The following is a 17,680-nucleotide window of genomic DNA, read 5'->3' as shown; positions in this document are numbered from 1 at the left end:
TTCGTCACGCTCAAGGTATAAATCAACAATATGTCGACGAATTTCCTCCGATTTGAAGGAATTTCCAAGTCGTTTTGGAAACCCTAGATTCTGAAACTTGCACCTTCAATTTCTTGAGTAATTTGATTTTTTTTTTTTTCATATAATCCTCTTCATGAAAGTTGTTTGTAATGTGACGATCTATCATATATATTTTTTCCAGATTTTTTGGTGAAATTCCGGCGAACCTTGAAATTTTCCGGCGAAACACCATTTTTTCCGGCGAACCTTGAATTTTCCGGCGACTGAAAAAACCGAAGTTCAAGTTTTATTTCTGTTTTTAAGTAAGTTTATGTGTTTAATTTGTATCTTGTATATGCTAGAAATGAAATTATTTAAGACTTAAGTGTATAAATTTATTGATATATTGAAATTGTTACGTTTTGAATTGAAATGAAATTAGTTTGAACTTTGAATAGAAATGTTTGACATGTTGAAATAAATTTGTTGCATGTTTAAATTAGATTATGAATTGAAATTGTTACGTTTTGAATTGAAATTAAATTAGTTGAACTTTGAATAGAATTTATTGATATCTTGAAATAAATTTGTTGACATGTTTAAATTAGATTATGAATTGAAATTGTTACGTTTTGAATTGAAATGAAAGTAGTTTGACTATAATTTGTTGATATGTTGAAAGAAATTTGTTGACATGGTGAAAGAAATTTGTTGACATATTGAAATGAAAGTAGTTTGATTAGAATTTTTTGACAAGTTGAAATTGGATTGAAATGTTGAATTCAATATGCAGGTATATCGAAGATGAGCGAGGAAGGAGTTTGTAAGCATTGCACCCCAGGTGCAACAAACCCGTTCCACTTCACGTGTAATTATTGTGGGCACGTTACCAGGGGAGGGGGAATCACACGGATGAAGTTACACTTAAGTGGAAACGATCCGAAGAAAAACGTGAAGGCATGTACGAGTGTTCCTTCACAAGTACGCACGGAGATGTTAGCGTTACAAGAGGCGACGGTCCAAAAGAAGAAAAACAAGGGCGTCCTTCAAGAAACCGTAGACGACCACGTGGCCGGACGCTTCGGTCCGACTCACGTAGAGCTTGACCCCGACCAACAATACGAACGTGATATGATGCAAGCTCTTAAAAGAAGCCGTCAAGAGACACAGCCGGATGCTTGTAGATCCGACCCTGGTGGGGGTTCAGGGATTTCACCACCACCTCATTTTCGGCCAGATAGTGGACGACAACCTACGATCCCGGAAATCACGAATCCTAAATTGAAAGAGCGTCTAGGAACAGCTGTTAGCAGCTACGTCATCCACGAGAACATCCCAGCCGCCAAAGTGAAGTCGCCGCATTTTTGACACATGATCAATGAAGCTGTGGCAGTTGGTAAGTCTCGTGTATTTGAATTTTTGAACTACCGGTTTTAATTTGACAAGTATTGTGGTGTCTAACTGTACTATCATTTCAAACTTTACAGGTCCAGGTATTCCGCTTCCGACTCCGTATGAGATTTATAACACGTACTTGAAAGCAGAGGTTGCATCCGTCAAGAAGTACATCGATCAGCAACGGGAAGTGTGGAAGGAATATGGTTGCACCATAATGTCGGACGGATGGACGGGACCTACGCGTTTAAGCATCATAAATGTTATGGTGTACTCGGCGGGTAAGACTGTTTTTTTGAAGTCAGTTGATGCGTCAGATGAGATCAAGAACTATTTGTACATCTATAAGATTCTGTCGCCCATTGTGAAAGAAGTCGGTGAACACAATGTTGTTCAGATTATCACTGATAATGGTTCGGCTTACAAGAAAGCCGGATTGAAACTCGCTCGTCGATATAATCTGTACTGGACTCCGTGCGCCGCACATTGTATTGACTTGATGCTAGAGGACGTTGGAAAACGAGCGACTGTCGCCGATGTTGTTAAGAATTGTAGAGACATCACGAAGTTCATCTACAATCACGGGATTGTCCTATCGAAGATGCGAGAAGAAGGACAAGGAGAGCTAATTCGTCCCGGTCCGACGAGATTCGCCACGAACTACTTGGCCCTAACGAGTCTCAAGAGCAGTCGACCGAGGTTGAAAAAGATGTTCACGTCGGATTGGTGGGACCGATGTTCCTTACGTCAAACTGCACCTGGGCAGTTTGTGGAGTCAAAAGTATTGGACAGTAACTTTTGGCTCCATATTGATAGCGTGTGCAAGGTGTTCGAACCTATGTACTCTGCTCTGCGTCTCGTTGATACAGAAGTTATTCCCACGATGGGCTTGCTGTACCACGTCTTCGATTTAATGAAAAACAAGTTGGAAAGCATCCCAAACAAGCAATGGGTGGTTGACATTGCGGTTCAGAGATGGAATAGACAACTTGACCATCTGTTGCACCAAGCAGGTATTACTCATTTCACTTACTATTTGTGAACATCGTTGTATAATTTTTAATTTTTATCTGTGATTTATCTTGCAGCTCACTACCTAAATCCAAAATTCCAATACAATCCGGAGATCGCCAAGGCACCCGAACATCTTACGGCGGTTACAGAAGTGTTTGAGCGGCTATTCCCCAACGATGATTGCGACGACATCGGGAATGAACTTATAAAATTCCGCGACGCGAAAGGCATGTTCGGTAATAAATCCGCAGTAGCGAGAAGGACGAAGATGGCTTCCGGTAAGAACTATTTCTAATTCCCGATGTTCATATCATAGTGTCATATTTACGGAGTTTCTTCATTTTGTTAGGAGAATGGTGGGCGATGTTTGGAATTCAAACCCCCACGTTGAGAAAGTTGGCGATGAGAATCCTTTCTCAGACCGCATCATCATCGGCGTGCGAGCGAAATTGTAGCACGTTTGCACTTGTCCACACTAAGCAGCGAAACCGACTGGCGTATAAGCGACTTCAGGAACTCGTCTTTTGTAGCTACAATATGAAGCTCCAATTACGAGATATCCAAAACGACGCCGTCGAGAGAAATGATCCGTTGGATATGATCCAAAGATCAATGGAGATAATGGGCGACAATGTCAACGATGATGAACTCCTACAATGGATCCGCCCAGTTCACCTCGACGATAAACACCGGAACCCCGACCCAAACGTCGCCTCACAGGCCCGGGAGGAAGGTGTTAATGTCGACACCGTCTTGAACGAAGACGTCGGTCATACTTCGCATGGATCATCAGACATGGACGTGGTCCTAACGACGGTGACGATGGTGGAGACGGTGGTGACTTTGGCCGTTATCCAGCTAGTCAAGACGTTGGTGGTGGTGGTGGTGGTAGTGGTGGTGGTGGTGGTAGCCAACATTACGAGCCGTGGACTATGGAGCAAGGTTATCAACCCACGCAAGATTCTGATCACGGGTCACGACGTCAAAGATCTGACGGGTTAGTGTATTCGCATTTATTCATGACGGAGTTCACAAACAATGTACGTATGATGAATATGGAAAGTAATATATTACATGCTTAACAGACCCGGAGAGTACTTTGACTTTGAGACCGGATCGTATTACGGTGGAGGAACACAGAGAGCGCCCACGCATTACATGTCTTCTGGTAGTGAATACGGCGGTGACTTCCAGCAAGGATATGGAGCGTACATGTCATCTGGCAGTGAATACGGCGTCGATCACTTGATGTCTCAGTTCGACACAATGTCATTCACCACGTCAGACACACAGAGTGACGGTTCGTATACTTGTCCTTCCTACCGTTATCCTAATCCGATAGGAGTGCCACAGCCACAGGTGAATTCGCAAGGACGTGGACGTCGTATGTACGGTGTACGCGTAGATCGGTTCGGTGCCGAGCACATCATAGCATGTGCACCGGGATGCCTACGGATAAGTACAGCTGTGGGGTACGATCAAGCCGACTACGACAGACATGTTCAAAACTTCCAACAATCGTACCAGGGAAATTTCACTTGGTCTCAGTATTGCGAGCTTCAAGAAAACCAACCGAGTTTTATCCAACCGGGACGTCCATCGGGATTCTATTGATACATTTTTTTTAATATTGTAACTATATGGTTGTGAAACATATTTATTTCATGAACAAATGGAACATTTATGCTAGATATGTATGATTTGAAGTGTTTTAAATTTGAACTACATTTAAAAATATATATATTTATGTGTTTGTTTCGCCACATTATTTCCGTTCGGTTTTCCGTCGGCACGTCGATTTTCCATGGAAATCGGCATTTGAAAACGGCATTTTACTTGCCCATTTCCACATTTTTTCCGTTGGAAATTCCATCGGCATGACGACTTTCCGTAAATCAGGAGGCTCGAAACGGCAACGAAAACGGCATTTTTTTCCTTGAATAGAACCGTCAAATTTTATTTTTTTATTGAACTTTGGAAGAAGGAGACTCGTCTTACTAATTTTGTGTAAAAAAAAAAAACAAACAAACAAACAAAATCGTTTGTGAAACTATATCCATAGCTTATTTCCTATGTACCACGAAGCCCTATTAAATAAAGAAAAATTAGTATGAACATACTCAGCAATAAGCCCTCCAATTCTAACGTCCGCGTAAGAAGAGCGGACAGATCTTGTCTCCATATCATACCAAAACAAGAAGGTCTTAGAGGCGACGAGCAAATACTTGTCCCCCACCACCCCAATCGGAATCATCTCCTCGAATTCCGACGAGGAAGACGACGGAATATGCCGAATCAGTACGGCCATGTCCACCACGACCCGCTTCGTCCAGGACTCCGGCGAGCCGTACTTCTCCATCACCCAAACCTCGACAAAGCTCTCGTAGACACTTCCGTCGCTGCACATCGCAGCTAATCGGCCCCCGAACGCCCTCGCGACTTGGAACACGAAACTCCGACGCATCATCGGCGGAGGTTTTATCGCTCGGAAAGTCTCGGATCGGAGGTCGAAGGCCAAGATCGCGACCGAGCCCTCGCTGCCGATGCTCCAATGCAAAGCCCCTTCGACCACCACGGCGGCCCGGGATTGGTCCCCCTGATAGGTGACCGGCAAGCTCTCCGTGATCGGAGCGTTGATCGTCGTCCACGCGTTGGATTTGAGAGAGTAGACGGAGAAGCAAGAGGCTCTCGTGAACCACTCGAGCTCCACCGCCAGCGTCACCACCACCGCCTTGAACTCGCCGGAGGAGGATGCCACGTGGCCGATCCCGGCTCGGAACGCGGCGGCCTCGTGGCCGACTCCGAGCCGGAGGGCTGGTAGCGTCTTGACGTGCCACCAGACGAGGGAGGGGTTCCAGAGGTACATCACACCGGATTCCGATTCCCTCAGGAAGAGGACGCCGTGGTCCGAGCCCTCGACGGTCACCGGAAGTTTGATCGGCCCCGGGAGAACCGGCCAGGAGTACGGCTGCTCGTTTAAGATGGACTCCGTCCATGAGAAGATTTCCCGGCTCGTGATCATCGTCGCCGGAAAGTTGCGCCGATCACCGAACACAAACAACGGTTCCGGCTTCGACTTCAACCTTCGCTGCCATAACCACCATGACCTCAGAAGTAGTATTGTCCATACCGCCAATAACATGTCTGATATGATACTCATCATTTTTTTCTATTTTTTTTTTTTTGGAATGGTGAGATCTGAGAGATTGGAATGGATATCCCTTTTTAGTTTTGACTCCTTCTCCTTTTATATATCCGAAATTATAGTTTTCACTCAGCTCGTGCTTAAAGAAAGGGAAGTGGGCTATTTTCTAGTTATTTACTACACGTGGAGATGCAAACCAGGGTCAAGATTTATATTATCATCCGATTATATGAGAAGAAGCGATATATAAACCGAGGGTGAGGATGGCGTGTTACTTTTTTTTTTTTTTTTTTTTAGGGGAAACTGCTTTGCGTTTTTTTTTTTTTTTTTTTTTAAAAAAATCAATTTTTAACCAAAACAAAAAAATTGACATGTCTATTACCAAGTTTTCTGTGATATTTACCCTCTTAAAAATCAATTAAATTTCAAAATTCGAAAAAAAAAACTTATATTCAACTGTCATCCATCTTATTCCCTCTATTTTATTTCGTAATTTTCCATTTCCCACAATTTCTCTCTTCATTTCACTCCCCTTTTTCTCTCCGATTTTTTGCGTCTTCTCCATTACCCAAACATGAGAAAAAAAAATATATCATAAGTCTCTCAGGGAACCCAATAAGGAAGCTGAAAAATGGGAACTCGAGCAAGAGTGCACAATCCCAAGTCATTGCCACTCTGTTAAAGCTATAGATCGGTGTTGAAATCAGTCACGAAAACCTGTGTTTCATGACGTTTTCTGGGAAATCGGTCCTAAAAATCTGTGTTTAATGACATTTTTGTTTTGTAACTCGATTTTCCATATTTCGTTACTGATTTCCCAGAACTATAACAAAACACAAGTTTTCGGAACCAATTTTCCAGAACTGTCACGAAACATAAATTTTTGTGACAGGTTTCGTGACACATAAGTCACGAAATCTGGAAAATTTATATTGGATTTCGTGTTTAATCTGTCACTTGCATCTAATTTGTAGGAGAAAATATTTCTATATTCTTGGACTATGGTCTCAGCCTTCCTTTTTATCTTCGCTCAAGGATATCCAGCGGCGCGGGTGTGGCATTTCGCTTGAGAGTTGGCGATGATTTTCCTTCACTTTTCGATGCCGACCTATAGTTTCGATGGAATGGCAACAACGGAGATTGTTCACCCTAACTCGAGTTCCCATTTTTCGGCTTCGTCATTGGGTTCGTTGATAGAGACTTAGGGTTTTTTTTTTTTTTTTTGCTTTTTCATGTTTGGGTAATGGAGAAAACGAACGGAATCGGAGAGAATAAGAGGAGTGAAATGAAGAGAAAGAGTGAGAAATGAAAAGTAACGAAACGAATGAAAAGGAAGAAGATGAGTTACAGTTGACAACAGTTTTTTTTTTCGAATTTCAAAATTTAATTGCTTTTTAAAGATACAAAGTCTTTACACATAGAGTTTGGCAATAGATTTGTCATTTTTTTTGTGTTGGTTGAGAATCGGTAAATGGTATCTCAGTAATATTATTAGTGTCAATATCCCAGTAATAATATTAGCGTCAATATCATTTTTTGAAGTGATATTTTGGATTTTGTTTGTTGCGGAAGCCTTCCATCATTGTTTGCCACCACAGATCTCTAAGGTAATTTATTTTTTGGTCCATTAGGTAAATAGTCATATTTACAGATTGACATTGCTAAATAATCAACGTTCATATATTTACAGACGTAAATCTTAAGTAAATAGCCACTTCTATTTATTAGGCCACATTATCTTTATGATTATTTACCTAAGATTTATGAAACGTTGCCTATATAGCAATTTCAAACGTTTCAGTTGGTTATTTATCTAATTTTTTTTTTTTTTTTAAAGATTTGCTTAATATTTTTTTCTTAAGCATGTGTTCCTTTTTTGTTTTTTTTTGTTTTTGAAATGAGCTTTAAATATTGTTTGGCAATAGTAGCTTTTCTTATTTGGAAATAACTGAAAATAATTGAAAATATTTAGAAATAGACCTGTTTTTTTTTTTTTTTTAATATTGCTGCAAAAATCTTCAACGTACAAAGATGTTTCTAATTACTTCTTAAAATATTTTTTAAAAAACAAATATGCAAGAGACTGAATAATTATGAGTAACTAGTTCCTATTGATGTAGAAAGAAATTAGCGACTTAATAAAACTAGGAATCCTCAAAACTAATTTATTACTCCACATATTATTGCTAGTTATATCGCTTTTAATTTTATATTTTTTTTTTAGTTTAGAATTGTTTAAATACTGAATGTATCATTGGGCTTAAGAGATGAATTTTACGGGAGCCACTTAAACTAAATGATAATTTATCACAGAGAGAATAGTTATTTGACTGGAGTGCCCTATTTATTTGTTTAAAGTTTTGTTTTACTTGTGTGTTTTTTTTTTTTACTATTTACATCAATCTTTCACATATTCTTAATTTTATTTAAACTAACGAAAAAAACATTCAAAGATTAAAATAAATAATTTATTTTATAAAATATTTGAAAAGTTAAGGTTTTCTAAAGAATCACCATCTTAATATAATATATTTGTAAAATTTTCAGTTATTATTTTTCAATTAAATTAGGACCCATGTAAAATAACTTTATTTAGAAAATTAGACAAATAACTTTTTTTAGTTCAATATTTATAAAGTATTAGTTTAAATTCTTTTAATAAATCTTTTTTTTCAAACAGTAAATTAAATAATTTGAGATCACTTTAAATAGTAAATACCAAGTAAAATTACTCGAAAGTGTAAACATACGCTATTTTCATGATTTAGTTTAAAAAAAAGTAATATGACAAAGAATTTTACACGATTTTAGAATTGCCCGAAGGTGAGCCCATCGAAAACCTAGCCCAACCCAAAAAATAAAAGCCCCATATAAATCCAGAATGACACGCGATTCGTCCCTTGGAACCAAAACCCTAAATCAAACATCGGCGATTCAGAGAAGAAGAAGAAGCAATGGTGAAGTTTCTGAAGACAAACAAGGCCGTGGTGGTTTTGCAGGGCCGTTACGCGGGACGAAAGGCGGTGATCGTACGCGCTTTCGACGACGGAACTCGCGACCGTCCGTACGGTCACTGCTTGGTTGCTGGGATCAAGAAATACCCAGCCAAGGTGGTTCGTCGCGACTCGGCGAAGAAGACGGCGAAGAAATCTAGGGTTAAGGCTTTCGTGAAGATCGTTAACTACCAGCACATCATGCCCACGCGCTACACGCTCGACGTGGACTTCAAGGACGTCGTGACCACCGACGCTCTCCAGTCGAAGGACAAGAAGGTCACGGCTCTCAAGGAGGCCAAGAAGAGGCTCGAAGAGAGGTTCAAGACCGGCAAGAACAGGTGGTTCTTCACCAAGCTCAGGTTCTGATCGGAATCTGGATTCCTGAGCCTTATGTTTCGTATTTTTTTTTTGTCTATCTTTAATCGGAGGATTTTTGAGTTGTTTTAAATGTATGGATCTTTCTTTTGATATGAGAAAATATTTAGAAATTTTTGTTTGTTGTGCTTTTTTTTTATTGGATTTTGTTGCTTGGATCTCGCTGGAATCGGTTGCTCTTGTTAACTTAGTCTGCTATGGTGTTTCATTTGGCTGATTCGATTTTAAATGAAATTGATAATGAATTGAAAGTTATATAATCTCGAAACCGATTCTTGTTCCAATTTCATTTGTTCGTAAATGTGACTCTAATCTATACATAGGACCACAGGTAGTGGGTAGTTGTGTCATAGTGTTTTTGGAAGAGCTCCAAAAATTCCATCCAAAGTTTATAATCAAAAGGAAATCCACGGAATCTATAATCATTCACCATTTGCTTACACAATTTCATGCGTAGAGTTCAGCGTTCATAAAATCAGTATTAGCTTTCTATGGTTCCTACTCATATGAATGAAGACTTGGGGATAAAAGGATAATAACACTAGAGGATTACTTCTCTCAAATTTTAATGTAGCGTGTACTTAGACCCTATTGGGCTCATCAATTTTTGATAGTTCAGTTTGCTCTCGCGACGTTGCTCCATGATCTTCTGATTCTTCCGATGTTGGTTGTATGGCCTGTAAATGACCTAGAGAAGATGTCTGGTATTCCTGCTTCCTTTAACAAAATTGATAGTGAAATTACACTCAAAACTGAAAATGCAAAATATCTTAACAAATATGGCATTCATAGAGGGCATGGTTGTGGGGGTCAATTATCAATTTTCTAAAAAAATAATAAAATCATTTAAGTTGGGCTTTAGTTCGACCAAAGCCCAACAACAGACCCAGTCCGGCTCTAAAGTACATATTTGGATCCAGTTCGACTCTTGAAGGTCGGCCCAAGCCCAATAAGAAGCCTAGTTCACCACAGGAAGGATGAGTCGCCCGTGTTGACCCAACTAGAGAAATCGGTCATGGTTAGATAGAAGACCTCGCCGCGAAGACCGGATATGAGATAACTTCGACTAGCGACGTGACAGAGCCGAACTGACGCACACGTGTCCACTTCAACAAACCAGCCTCGACTATAAATAGAAGCTGATATATCAAATTTCGCACACGCAAGCTGATAACCTGACTTTCGATTTCTTATCTCTGTATTCCCTGAGTTCATCCTTGTTGAGTTCGGCATTCCACCATTTTTTAGTTTGTAATTTCTTTGATTATTAATAAATAACTTCGAGCATTTATATTCGTTCTCGTCCATTTCTTTTGAATTTCCTTTGCTTCTTATACGACGCCTTCTAAACCCCATATTTATATAAATCAAATATATATATATATATATATATATATATATATATATATATATTATAATTTGAGATTGTTGAAATCGACATCAACGATATGGCGCCGTCTTTGGGAAACACTCAGAAAGGCTAACCTCGAAAGAAGCAAATTCGCCAGAAAAGTAATATCATGTCTTCCACCCCAACTCACTATGAATCGGGAGAGGAAATCCCTCCGGGGATCAAGGCAATCCTGGATATGCTGAAAAAAAAAATAGAAAGTCAAGAAGAAACCAACCAGAGCCTCAGTGCCCGATTGGATTCCCTCTTGACCCCTCAAAATACTCCGGGTCAACAGCCGGAACCCGACGAAGTGACCGCCCTAGAGTCCGCTCGCAACGCGGCATCAGCCGCACAGACGAGCCGGGTTCTTCCTCTTGGAGTCTGTCTGGACTTCACCGGGATCCAGGTCTCTCAGGGTATGGACCAGCCCCCAGGTTCGAGCTCACAGCTCCGGGGGGGGGGGGGGGGGGGGGGGGGGCGTGGAAGAGGTCGCCACAGAAGCCACCATGGGTCCGGACGGACTGCCCCCGCCCCCGCCAGCGGAAGCACCTCCGGGATCCTTCCCAGCGGACTTCGGACCTCGCCATGCGACGACTTTCCAAGTGTTCACCCCCCAATATTTTGGCGGGCAGAACCAGACGCAACTAATCGGGGCGAAGTCACTACAGTCACGCCAGTGCGCACGGAACTTCGCCGCTTTCAAGAGGGCGAACCCAGCACGACCGAGTTCGAAAGGTTCAAGGAGTCGGTAACAGTCGAGCTAAAAGCTGTCCGTTCGAAATTCCACAACGCGACCAGTTCGACCCCCGAGATAGACCGACTTGTCGCTGAAACAGGAAGGACCCCTTTCGCAAAAACATCACCGATGTCTTTATTGGAGACGTCGGGAAAGTTCGACTCCCGCGGTATAATGAGACCTCGAACCCGAAAGCCTATATCTTGTCTTTCAGGATCGCGATGGGACGGGCTATGCCGACAGAGAGAGAACAAGAAGCAAGTTACTGCCAGTTGTTCGCTGAAAGCTTGTTTGTAGCCGCTTTAGAGTGGTTCTCCAGACTCGAGCCGAACTCAATCGATAGTTTTGCCAAACTGTCGGTAGCTTTCCTAAAACATTATTCGATGTTCGTTGAATACGAACTCACGATAGCGGACCTATGGGGGGTTTAGTAGAAGGAAAATGAGTCTTTGAAAGATTATATGATCCGCTATAAGGACGTCCTCTCGAAAATCTCCAACGTCGACCCCGAATCCGCCATAACCTCTCTAAGGAACGGTCAGTGGCACGAATCGATGTTCAAATTGGAGATGACTGTGAACCGGCCTCTGTCACTGGAAGACGCGATCCACAAAGCCGTAAACTACGCTAAGGCCGAGGAGGAGATCGCCTCCTTAGGAAAACAGCACGCGACCGAAAAGAAACCCCACGCTAACACATGGTGCGACCCGTAAGCGCTGGGAGCAATCCCCGGAGGCCCAATCCCCAAGAGGTCGGACCACAGGCTAGGAAGCAGCACGCCCCTCCAGGTTTTGCCTTCCACATAGGAGACGAAAGCAAAGAGAGAGGTCCCCAGGAAAAAAATGGACTAGGGATCCAAACGCGTTCTACGACTTCCATCAGGTCACCGACCATGCCACAATAAATTGCGAAACCATGCACAAAGTGCTGGCCGAAAAATACGCAAAAGGGGAATTAAAGAACGTCTACCTGGGTCCCCCGCCCAAAAAGAAGGTCTTTAACAACCGCGGCAGAGGCGATCCTTCACCGAAAAAATCCAGGCCCATTGAAGAAGGGGAATCGGAGTCCCCGCCGACCGCGGAAAAACACCGAGTCGATTTCATAATGGGCGAGTCGAAGTTTTGCAAAAGCTCAGTCAACTCGATAAAAGCTCACCAGCGTCAGCTGATGAACAAGACCGTCAAGATCGAAGAGGAACATGATGTTCAAATCTCATTCTTCGAAAGAGAGACCACCGGAGCAGCAGACCAGCATGACGACGCGCTCGTAATAACGATCGACGTGTCCAACTGCGAAGTCGCTCGAGTCCTAATCGATGGAGGAATCTCCGTAGATCTTATCTTCAAAGATACCCTCAAGAGAATGAGAATCGAAGAATCTGAGATCGAGAAGGAGCAGACCCAATTAACAGGCTTCAATGGGTCGACCACTCAATTTATAAGAACTTTTTGTTTCCGCAATAACATTGAGCTGAGGATGTCAACACCACGGTATCCTCAAGGAAATAAACACGTAGAAGCAACAAACAAAACTATAGTAGACTCAATAAGGAAAAGGCTCGATGCCAAGAAAGGACGATGAGCAGAAGAATTGCCCGGTGTGCTCTGGGCATACCGAACTAGTCCTTGAAGGCCGACATGAGAAACCCCATTCTCCATGGTTCACGGAGTCGAGTCAGTCATCCCGATCGAACACCAGGTGCAAACCCTTAAGGTGACACATGCACCTGAGGATGAATAAAAAAAATAGCGAATCACTATGTGACTCCTTAGATTTTGTGGAAGAAAGGCGGGATGCGGCCCTGGCACGACTATCCCTCTATAGGCAATCCATTGCCAGATTCTACAATAAGGGCGTTAACGCAAGAATATTTAACGTAGGAGACTTGGTTCTCCGAAAAATCTTCCAAAACACTGCCGAAGCAAATGCGGAAAAACTCGGTGCAAATTGGGAAGGCCCCTACAGGGTCACGAAAATAGCACATCCCAGAGTCGATGAACTCGAAACACTCAGTGATGTTCCCGTTTTGAGATCATGGAACATGATCAATCTAAAAAAATATTACTGCTAAAAAGGCAAGAATCGAACTACGACCGACTTGATCCCTGCATAAGGGTACGTAGGCAGCCTTTCTCTGCAAAGACACAGTCCCAAAAATAAAATAACCTAAGTCGCTCGTTGGGTGACAATTGCAAAAGCATAACAACAAGGCTCTGAAGCCCACACCTCGTCCTAAAGGCCTGGACCCGGGAATAGGACCACGGTGTAAATACCTCATGACCATGGCGAGATCCGAAGTCTCACCTCGTCATCTCACGTGACATCTGAATCAGAGGACGTACCTCGCCAGAGAGGACCTCGCCCAGGAAATACATAGCTAAGATTTTTGGATCTCGACGATCTAAAAAAGACTAGACAACGCCCGGGTAAGATTCATTTGTTTACTCCAGCCTAAGGGAAACATTTTAGATCCTGGTTATCTGAAAGACTTAGCAGCTATAAAAAACGTGTGTCAACGTGACTCCGGCCTAGGGGAAACATTTTAGATACTTCGATGATCTAAAGACTTAGCCAATTTGAAAATATCGTCATATGACATCGGCCTAAAATCTTAAGGGAAACTTTTTAGATTCCGGCGATCTAAAAGACTTGACAGATTTTAGAAAATCCAAAGTGATTAAGACTTCGACCAAGTAACATTTTATGGAAACCCTCAGAACGAAAAGGCGACCTGAATAACTTGGACAAAATACACATACATTCATGCACTCTTAAAAGAATTTGGCGAGCTAAAAGACTTGACAAATATTTAAGAAATGAAAATCGCATTAAATAATAAACAAAACAAGCAATCCAAAATAGATGTGGGTACCAAAGCCCCCTATAATTGTTTCAAAGCAAATAAAAGTTTCGCCCAAAACAAACGGGACCAAAATATAAAAATAATAACAATGCTGAAAAACAAATATAATAAATAAACGGTAGACGAGATCACGGGGAGCACAGTTCAGAGCTCAGACTTCGGGTCGATACGGGGACGGGGTGAACGGTTGCGCCTCTTCCTCGACCTCGGGAATCGGGTTAAGGGCTTCATCCGTCACGCCCATCATCGATCCATGCTCGTCGAAGGGAGGAGCCTCCGGCTCAGGAACCTCGACAGAAGCATCATGGGCAGAGTCGAGCTGGACCTCGAGAGGAGAATGGTCGGAATAAGGAGTGAAGGGGATGTCCTCGACCTCGGGAACGGCAACGGCAGCAAACTACGCCTCGTACTGAGCGATGTCATCCTCAGTATCCTTGAGCTCGCCTGCCCAATCGGAAATATCCCCCTCCTGGGCCTCAGAGATCAACTCTCTGTTTCCCCGACACTGCTCGAGCTTCCTCAGGACGATGATGGCCTCATCCATCTTCTCCTTCTGAGCACGATATTTCAGTGTCTGCTCTCGATACCGCAACGAAGTCGCTTTCCTTACCAGCAGGACTGCCCGAGCCTTCTCGATATTTGCCGACCTCTTGATCTTCGCCAGTTCGCTTAAAGCGGCAGCCAGATCTCGATCCCGGTTCCTCACCTTGGCCTCGGACACGTCTAGCTTTTTCTTCAGCTCGGCCGAGTGAACGCCCCATTTCCCGATCGTGGCCTCCTTCTTCTCGACCTCGGCTTCCAAACCTTTGGTCTTCGCCACCAGGTCAGCCTGAGCGGCTTTTTACTTCCCCAGGAGTGCGTCCTTGGCGGCGACATCCTCCTCAAGGGAAGTCACCTTCCCGCTTACCTCCTAGCTCGGCTTGAAGAGACTCCGTCCCCTTCTTCACCGAAGCAAGTTCGCTTCTCGTACCGGAACACCCCCCGGTTGAACGGAGTCGACAACTGCAAGGAAAGAAAGAAGATGTATAAGACACGTTCATTAGAGTGTCTCAGTTCGACCCCTCTATAAAAACAATAACAAAATACTTACCCCGGTGATAGTCGATGTCATGCATCGGTACCAGTCTGACTCCGTCAGCTCGGGAACCTTGGGCAGCTTGTGACCATCTATGGTCAACTGCCTAAAGAGCCCTGCGGATGAATAAAAATCGTCGCAGAGAAGGTGATCCTGGTTGAAGTGGAAATTGATGTAGTGCGCCTTCTTTGGTTTCGAAGAAGAGGCACCTGGGTCACCTCCCCGCGCCCTGGCAAGGCCGCCTCGAGTCCTCGCTGCGCCGCTCCCGCCGGCCGGGGTGCTCTCCCCTTGAGCCGCTCTGACCTCGGGAGCATTCTCTGGTCCGCCTGGGGCGACCGCGGGCTCTGGGTCCCTGCCCCCGTTACCCTTACTCTTCTTCTTCTTCTTCCTTCTAAGTTCGCCCTCAAGAGAGGCGTCCTCCTCTTCTTCTCGGCCCTCGCTTCGGCCCGCTGGCGTTTTCCTCTTCTTAGGTCTCGCCGTGGCCTTGGCCGAATCATCAGTCCGCCCAGCCGGCGTGGCAGAAACGGACCCGAGGGCTTGATCGCCCTGAGCCTCTCCGGCCCCCGCAGGGGCGGCCTCAGTCTCGACATCCACGACTGGGATATCGGCTTGAGAGTGCTTTCCCGTAACCTCGACCTCGGGATCCTGAGAAGGACCCGAGGGCGCAGTTGCCGAAGAAGAAGCCGCCGCGGTCTTCTTACTGCGCCTCGCATCCCGAGCACTGAGAGGCACATTCATCGCTTCCTCGGTGACTATAAAAAAATGAGAAACTCCTCGAACAAAATCTGAATAGAAAGTATCTAAAACAGATTCGCATACTCGGTGAGCTCGCCCATTTCGACGAAAGTATCTAAAACAGATTCGCATACCCGAGGGATTGCTCATTAACGGCGAAGTAAAAATAACGCCGCCCCCAATTTTTGTCTTTCGAAGGGAGACCAGAGATCACTCCCCGGCCAGCGGCCTTCAAAAGATAGAAACACTTGGGGTCGTGCTTCGAGTTCGCCTTCACCACGCAAAGACGGACTAAGTCCATCAAGGCGAGGTCAACTTTCTGTTCATGGGCCACAACCAAGAGGCCCATGACCATACGGACGAATTTGGGACACATCTGGGGCAAAGTCAACCCTAGGGCGTCAACGAAGTAAAAAAGAAGTGGGTGGATCGGGAACCGAAGCCTACACGATTCCAGCCAGACCTCGTACATACAACAATACCATTCGGCTAGGGTATCCGCCGTAGCAAGAGGTGGAGGAAGAAGAAGCCCGATTTCGGGGGCTAACTGGTACTTACGACGAATGCTCGAAAGGTCCGAGCTCCTAACAGCCGAAGACATGAAGGTGTCATCATTACCCAAAGGATTGGGTCCCGGCTGTGGAATCTCAAACCCAAACATCTAGTTTTTAGAAAGTTTAAACTAAGAAGAAAAAGTGATGGCGAAGTGTCTGAAGATGGGAACTTCGTCTAGGTTCGCTGCCAGAACTAAGGACGAAGTGCTCAGAAAATAAAATTTATCTTGAGTTCGTCGGGCGAAATGAAGAAATTTAAAGCTGAAGTCACTGAAAATAAAAATGTTTGAGAGAAAAGAGAGGAAAATGTTTCGGAAAAAGTGAAGAGAATGAGAAGTTACTTTTTCGCCAAAGCTGCTCGGGATATAAGTGAAGTGACAAGACCCTTCGAATTACTCTTATTTATAACCATTTATTTTTAAACCGAATTCCGAGAATATCTAATGATTACGGATCAAATCAAATATTCAGTCGGTTAAAATAATATAAAATCTCAACTGACGTCTCTCTTCGATTTCGACTGACGAAGCGCGGCTGAACTCGCGCCACGTGTCAAAAATATTCCGGAAATACGCGCCACGCGCCGAAAACGAAAATTCGAATCTTTCCCCCCATTTTATTTCGGGATTTCGAAAATTTCGCTCAAGTATCTAACTGTGGGGGTCAATTATCAATTTTCTAAAAAAAATAATAAAACCATTTAAGTTGGGCTTTAGTTCGACCAAAGCCCAACAACAGACCCAGTCCGACTCTCAAGGACATATCTGGACCCAGCTCGACTCTTGAAGGTCGGCCCAAGCCCAATAAGAAGCCCAGTTCGCCACGTCCATTTCTTTTGAATTTCCTTTGCTTCTTATACGACGTCTTCTGAACCCCATATTTATATAAATCAAATATATATACCATATTATAATTTGAGATTGTTGAAATCGACATCAACAATGGTTATAAGATATTTGGAGTCCGAAGTAAAAACAAAACAAGGCCTTGGCGAAAAGCTTCCTCTTTATTCATTGCATCCACGTTAAGCAACCAAGGTTCGACACACAATCCAGATCACAATCCTTAACAACAGTAACTGCTTGAGCTGTATTACAGCTTGATCGAATTTATAGGAAGATTCCGATGATAACTGTAGCTCATGATCCATAATGACGTCCATTAGTGTGTGCTCGAATGGCAAGAATTTCAAAGCATTTCTTACAGATACCAACTAGATATGCTAAACGATATTTAACTCATGAAGCTCTTTTTTTTTTCCTTCGTATAGTAAAACTAACGAAGTTGATAAATATTAAGTACAAATTATTGAAGTAACTGGACTGATTACAAAAATCATAGGTTGTCGCTGTACCATTTTAAAAGTCAATAATCAAGAAGATTTGATCCCCCATGTTGG

The 17,680-nt window shown here is 43.4% G+C and overlaps 3 protein-coding genes across 3 annotated transcripts; 2 read left to right on the top strand and 1 right to left on the bottom strand.

Moving 5' to 3' along the window:
- The first annotated feature begins 1,371 nt into the window (after nt 1-1,371).
- LOC149393155 (uncharacterized) lies at nt 1,372-2,704 on the top strand. Its single transcript, XM_089617922.1, has 3 exons — nt 1,372-1,396; nt 1,488-2,408; nt 2,484-2,704. The coding sequence occupies exons 1-3, from the start codon at nt 1,372-1,374 to the stop codon at nt 2,702-2,704; spliced, it is 1,167 nt and encodes a 388-aa protein (XP_089474048.1).
- Nucleotides 2,705-2,838: 134 nt separating this feature from the next.
- Nucleotides 2,839-5,551, bottom strand: LOC149393154 (F-box/kelch-repeat protein At3g23880-like). The gene is made up of 2 exons (XM_089617921.1): nt 4,727-5,551; nt 2,839-2,901 (listed from the first exon to the last, which is right to left on the bottom strand). Exons 1-2 carry the CDS (start codon nt 5,549-5,551, stop codon nt 2,839-2,841), a joined length of 888 nt encoding a protein of 295 aa, XP_089474047.1.
- Nucleotides 5,552-8,446: 2,895 nt separating this feature from the next.
- On the top strand, nt 8,447-9,083 carry LOC149393153 (large ribosomal subunit protein eL27x). The gene has a single exon (XM_089617728.1). It carries the CDS (start codon nt 8,509-8,511, stop codon nt 8,914-8,916), a length of 408 nt encoding a protein of 135 aa, XP_089473854.1. The 5' UTR covers nt 8,447-8,508; the 3' UTR covers nt 8,917-9,083.
- The last annotated feature ends 8,597 nt before the right edge of the window (nt 9,084-17,680 follow it).

Source organism: Urtica dioica, chromosome 6 (genome assembly GCF_054948205.1).
Source record: "Urtica dioica subsp. dioica isolate 48M chromosome 6, U.dioica_male_clone48M_v1_H2, whole genome shotgun sequence".
Classification (NCBI taxonomy): domain Eukaryota; kingdom Viridiplantae; phylum Streptophyta; class Magnoliopsida; order Rosales; family Urticaceae; genus Urtica; species Urtica dioica.
Note: the sequence above shows the minus strand (reverse complement) of the source record. Positions and strands in the feature narration are given on the sequence as shown.